This window comes from Ipomoea nil, unplaced genomic scaffold (assembly GCF_001879475.1).
Source record: "Ipomoea nil cultivar Tokyo-kokei standard unplaced genomic scaffold, Asagao_1.1 scaffold0436, whole genome shotgun sequence".
In the NCBI taxonomy this organism is placed as follows: Eukaryota; Viridiplantae; Streptophyta; class Magnoliopsida; order Solanales; family Convolvulaceae; genus Ipomoea; species Ipomoea nil.
The window spans coordinates 153,415-159,061 of record NW_017616864.1 but is presented as its reverse complement, the minus strand read 5'-3'; the positions used below and the strand labels follow the sequence as shown (position 1 = coordinate 159,061).

Sequence of the window (5,647 nt, the reverse complement as noted above, 5' to 3'; positions counted from 1 at the left end):
GACTATAGGTGGTGAAACCACCAAATTCGAGGGACATTGGCTGGTATTTATTGGCTATATGAGTCTTGTTAATTTTAATCCCTGACTTTCAAAAGTGTCAATTTAGTACCTTAACTATGCAATTTTTGTCAATTTTGGTCACTCTGGTCAAATTGCTGACCAAATTTTGCCGGAAAATTTTAATAGTTAAAATGAGGGTATTTTGGTCGTTTAACGCCTCTTTTCTTCTTCTCCGACGAGTTCATCCCTTTCTCTCCCGTTTTCGGCGTTCTTTCTACCTGTAAACCCTATCTTTAATATCATCAAGCCTCCTTTCCCCATCATCTTAGTTCATTGCATTTGCCGGAAACGGGAGAGGAAGGGATGTACTCGCTTCGGAAGAAGAAAATAGACGTGAAATCACCAAAATACCCTCATTATTTTAACAATTAAAAATTTCCGACGAAATTTGACAAGCAATTTGACCGGAGTGACCAAAATTGACAAAAATTGCATAGTTAAGATACTAAATTGACACTTTTAAAAGTCAGGGACTGAAATTAACAAGACCCCTATAGTCATAGGACCAAAATTGAAATTTCCTCGAGTGTAATCCATTTCCTAAGTATATTACATTATGCATCATGGTGCATTAGTGCACAAGTAAACCTGAATTTTTACAAAACATTAGAGGAAACAAAACACAGAGGTTCAGTTTGGCATATTTAGCTTATACGCTGGCTAAAAGCTTAATAGCTTAATAGCGTTTCAAAATAAACTATTTATGTGCTCTAAAATAAGAGCTACTAAACAATAGTTAGACTGTGTTTGTCAGTCTGAAATGGTAAAGAAAATGGTATAATGCAAATGTACACAAACTATGACACTTTGAATTGAGAATTTATGTTGGATGCAGTTCTTCAAACACCCCTAATGGATATCTCCAGCTGCTCTATCCTTTTGGCCAGATCATGCTTCCCACAGTGCTTCAATCCATCACTAACCATATCAAAGCTTTGAGACATTGGCAGCAGATTCACTTCAGTCATCTCCACCAGATAATTTGCCGCCTCTACGAACCTCCCTCCCCGGCAACACATCTTTATCAGCATCGTGTAAACCGGCCTGTTTGGAGGATGCCCCTTCACCTTCACCTTCACGTCGCTGAAGAAGCTGAATGCATCGTCAAACTGCCCTCTGCGACACAGCGCCTTCAGAATTGGAGCGTATAGGCTTGGAAAAGGCCGGTTTCCATCCTCGATACACCTGTGCAAAATCCTGAATGCATCATCCATCCTCCCCAGCTTTGAAGCTGCAGCTATGGTGATCTTGTATGTCTCGACATCAGGGCACAGCCCCAGCCTGCAAACGTCGTGGAAAAGATCAATGCAGAAGTCAGCCTCCCCGGATTTGCACACTGCTTCTGCCAAAGAATTGAAGGTTTCAACGTCGGGTATGAATCCTTCTTTAGTCATCTTCCTCACCAATCCCTTTGCTGATTCGAGATAACCCGCGCTCAACAAACCATCAATCAGAAGATCTCGCCCTCGAACCGGAGGGTTGAACCCTTTCTGACTCATCTCCTCCAAGAACCTCTGAGCCTCCCTCATCTTCCCCGCGGAGCACCAGCCATTCACAAGAACAGAATATGTCCTCTTGTCTGGCTTAGTGCCTTTTCGTATCATCCTACGAATCAACGCATAGGCTCCCTGGAAATTCTTGACCTCACAGAGAGCAAAAAGCAGGGAATTATAAACTTCAGTGGTTTGCAGGCAGTTCAAATTGTTGAGGCGGTTAAAGAGCTCAACAGCCTGATCAATCAGGCCATGCTTTCCATACTGCTCAATAATGAAAGAAGCCATAGAGGGTGAAACCTGCACATTTTGCGCTTTCATCTGCTGAATCACCTTCCACATTGTTTCCCAGTGAGCAGTTCGAGCTAGGGTTTTGAGAAGCTCCTCGAACTCCACAGTCGTCGGATCATACTGAGGGTGCTGCGTCCGCGCCCAATTGAAGAAGCGGAAGGATTCGATACCGTGTTGGGAGCAGCTGCGAAGAACACGATAAACGAGCTCCGAGTTCACGATGGTAGAGATGCGCATCTTGTTAAGGGTTCGCTCCAGGTAGATGTCTCGCCGGACAATGTTTGATATGTGATGAATAGTCGCGAAGTAGTCATCTTTAGACGCTCCCCCGCCACCGCCATTGGCATTTCCTATGACGGCGCCACTGGTTATGCTTCTAACACGTCTGAAAACAACGCCGGCGTCGGTGGAGAAGGAAGTTGCAGGTGTGAACTGGGTTGAAATTCTCTGAAGAATGACCCGAAAGAACATTGAAGATGTATATTCGCACCGAACAAAAAAATGTTTACGGTTGCGCAATTTATCAAACAGTTGGGGTGCAAGATAAAAGTTAATATATCAACCCCTTGACGTGATGGATCAAAGTTACAAAGATTGGTAACTATACAGTACAGTTTCCAATTTGATTCATTGACAGATCTTCGTATAGGCGTATAGCGACGCAGAATTAGCAATGCAATTTGCATATAAAGTCTAAAACAAAATTTTATATTTATTTTATTTAAAAAGAATAATATTTATGTGATCGAGTGAATAAAAACTCAAACCCAATGCTATTTGCATATATAAGTAATCATTCCATGTAATTTCAGAATTAGCAAAATTCACAAGGAAAAAATGAGGAATTCAATCATCAATTTGCTCCTTATATCCTCCCTTTGATTTTTTTTTTTTTTTTTTTTAAGGTCAACGAATGAGTTGTATTTATAGATAAACTGAAATAGAATCAGGCGGGACAGCGTCCCAATACATAGTCGTATCGTACTAAAAAGTTGTAGAAGCTAAACTATGTGCTAAATAATTTTGCAATCTAGGAATGAAATTAACACGAAAAATGTAAAAGTAAATATGTAGTGTCTGCATCTATCAATAGCATATCCAATGTATAATCATGGCGGCGAATCTGCTAAAGTCAAATAATTCCGAAGAGTCTGACAATCTGTATAGAGCTCAATAGATTGTTCACCACACGTATGTAACCAAGAGAGGGCCTCCTTACAAGCATATGCTTCGGCCATAATGGAGAGAAACAATGGGGTAAGGTCGCACTGTACGCTGAGACAAACCGACCGTCCGCACCCATGAGTACCGCTCCTACTGTAGCTGAGTTGACTGCATGATGATAACCGGCGTCGACATAGCACTTGCTCGGCCGTTGCATAGAACCATGGGGCGGTGGCAGCAGCTCCGGACTCTGGTGGGTAGCGTGGCGCAAGGCTCTCGGCTGCTGTACATCTCGAACATTCTGATTTGCATTGGCAGTAGGCGGTGGCAGTGGCTCGGCCACGTTGTGATGGGTAGCTGTAGCCGTTGGGGCGGGTGCTCCATTAGGTGCATTGGCGTGGACTTGTCGCCATGTGTGCATGGCGGTTTGGGCCATAGCTAGCACCCTTTTTTGGAGTGGTAAGCATGTATCCCATACTGCTTCATTCTGGGCCCTCCATAGATGATAAAGAATTGCAGCTGCCTAGATAATTCCATCAGAGTCTAGAATATTTAATATTGCACTAAACAATTCATAAAAAATATTTGTCACAATATTTGGGAATGGAAGGTTAGATAGTGCCCAAATGGATTTTGCATATTCACACAAAACCAATGAATGCATAATATCCTCATTGGCAACCCCACACATGGCACAGAACGGATCAACTTCTACCCTTTTTATAAGTAAATTGTTCATAGTGGGAAGGATATCACTTATAACTCTCCATAGAAAGATTTTCCATTTGGGTGGAATCTTTTGCTTCCATAAAGTGAGCCATTTAGTGAAGCCCATATTTACATTATTCTCATAGTTTCCAACAATGCACATGTAACCATTCTTAACCAAGTAGCAACCGTTGAGGTCCCCATGCGAATACCACATGTCATCATAATCTGGGGAAACTGGTATCTTTATGATCCTAGCCACATCATTTGGCTCAAAAATATCAGTGAGCAAATGATGATCCCATGTTCATGTCTCCTGATCAATTAAATTCATCACTTTAGCATTGGCCAACTGAGGTGGCATCTCTGTCTGAATCATAGGGTCCTCTTCATCTTGTAACCAAGGACGTCCCCACACTGAGGTAGAATTTCCATTCCCAATTCGTCTTCTCACTCCACTACAAATCAAGCCTTTAGCTGCCATAATACTTCGCCAGCAGTGGCTAGGGTTATTTCCTAGTCCTGCATCTGTGAAAGAGTGCCTAGGATAGTACCTTGCTTTGTAGACTTTTGACACCAATGAGGTAGTATTGGTAAGTAGCCTACAAGCCTGTTTACCCAACAGTGCTACGTTAAATGCTCTTAGGTCAAACTCAGACCACCATACTTCTTAGGGACAAATAACTTACCCCAAGCTTTCCATTGAATTTTATGACCAGTTCCTGAGCCCACCAATATCGATTCATGAGTCCCTCAATGACAGTGCACACAGATACAGGTAACAAAATTACACTCATTGAGAAGGTAGGCATAGTTTGAGCCACACTTTTCAATAAGATTTCCTTACCTGCTTGCGACAACATCTTTTTTATTCCAATATCCAATTCTCTATCTGATCTTAACTTCAATGTATGCAAAAGTTTCTTCCAATAAAAGAGGGTATACCAAGATATTTCCCATAATTAGGTGTCTGGGCTACCCCCAACACTTGCACCACACCATCATTCTCCTCATCTGCTGTATTTTTGTTGTAGCATATACTAGACTTATGATAATTGACAATTTGTCCAGACAAATTCTCATATAGGGATAGGCAACCCTTTATTTCATTAGCCTACTGCACAGTTGCTTTAAAAAATAATAAACTATCATAAGCAAAGAATAAATGAGAGATAGGGGGCACCCCTACCAACTCTGCATCAATGTATTGAACCCCTATCCTGTTGTAACACCCCAGATTTTCAAGACTTTTTAAAACTTATAATAAAGGTAGAATCTCATTAAATCCCAAGAAATAAATACAAGCGTACGGGGTGCTATGCCAGACCTGGGCTAGAGAACCCAAGTGCACAGGCTAACTAACTAATATCCTCAAGGCGTAATTACGTAAACGTGGCACGCAGGCCAAAAGGGAAAACTATCTACTTCTATACTCCAAGTTCTAGCGCGCTCCAGTGACTTAATCTTCTGTGCCTGAAAGCCAAATATATCTGTTCAGCGAGAGATGCTGGTAACCCACTCCAACGCGTTGAAATACCATACATATAGAGATATATATAGATATACGAAAACCATTTTGAGCATGAAGATATATCCTACGAACTCTAGCTTTAAAACCGGGAATGACTCGACAGATAAGGCCAGACACAAGCAACAGTTATAACGAGCATATGCAGTTCACAACAGATAAGGCAAAGCATAAACATTGATCATAACCCAACATGAACAATCCCCAATATAAATCTCATAGTCACATCCCCCAAGACACTCGTAATCACAACTCGTCCATGTCACAACACATAACACACTTTGTTGGCGCCACAGGACCAATCGCATGCCCATACATGAGGGTCAGCGCATATAGCTCTGACACGGCCCCGCAGCACCCTGCCCCGTATCGCAACACGGAGGGGTCGATCGCAACCGACCGA

The 5,647-nt window shown here is 42.1% G+C and overlaps 1 protein-coding gene across 1 annotated transcript; it reads right to left on the bottom strand.

Annotated features, from left to right (window-relative positions):
• Window positions 1-666: 666 nt before the first annotated feature.
• LOC109172856 (pentatricopeptide repeat-containing protein At5g18390, mitochondrial) lies at window positions 667-2,517 on the bottom strand. The gene has a single exon (XM_019322099.1). It carries the CDS (start codon window positions 2,313-2,315, stop codon window positions 900-902), a length of 1,416 nt encoding a protein of 471 aa, XP_019177644.1. The 5' UTR covers window positions 2,316-2,517; the 3' UTR covers window positions 667-899.
• Between the last annotated feature and the right edge of the window lie 3,130 nt (window positions 2,518-5,647).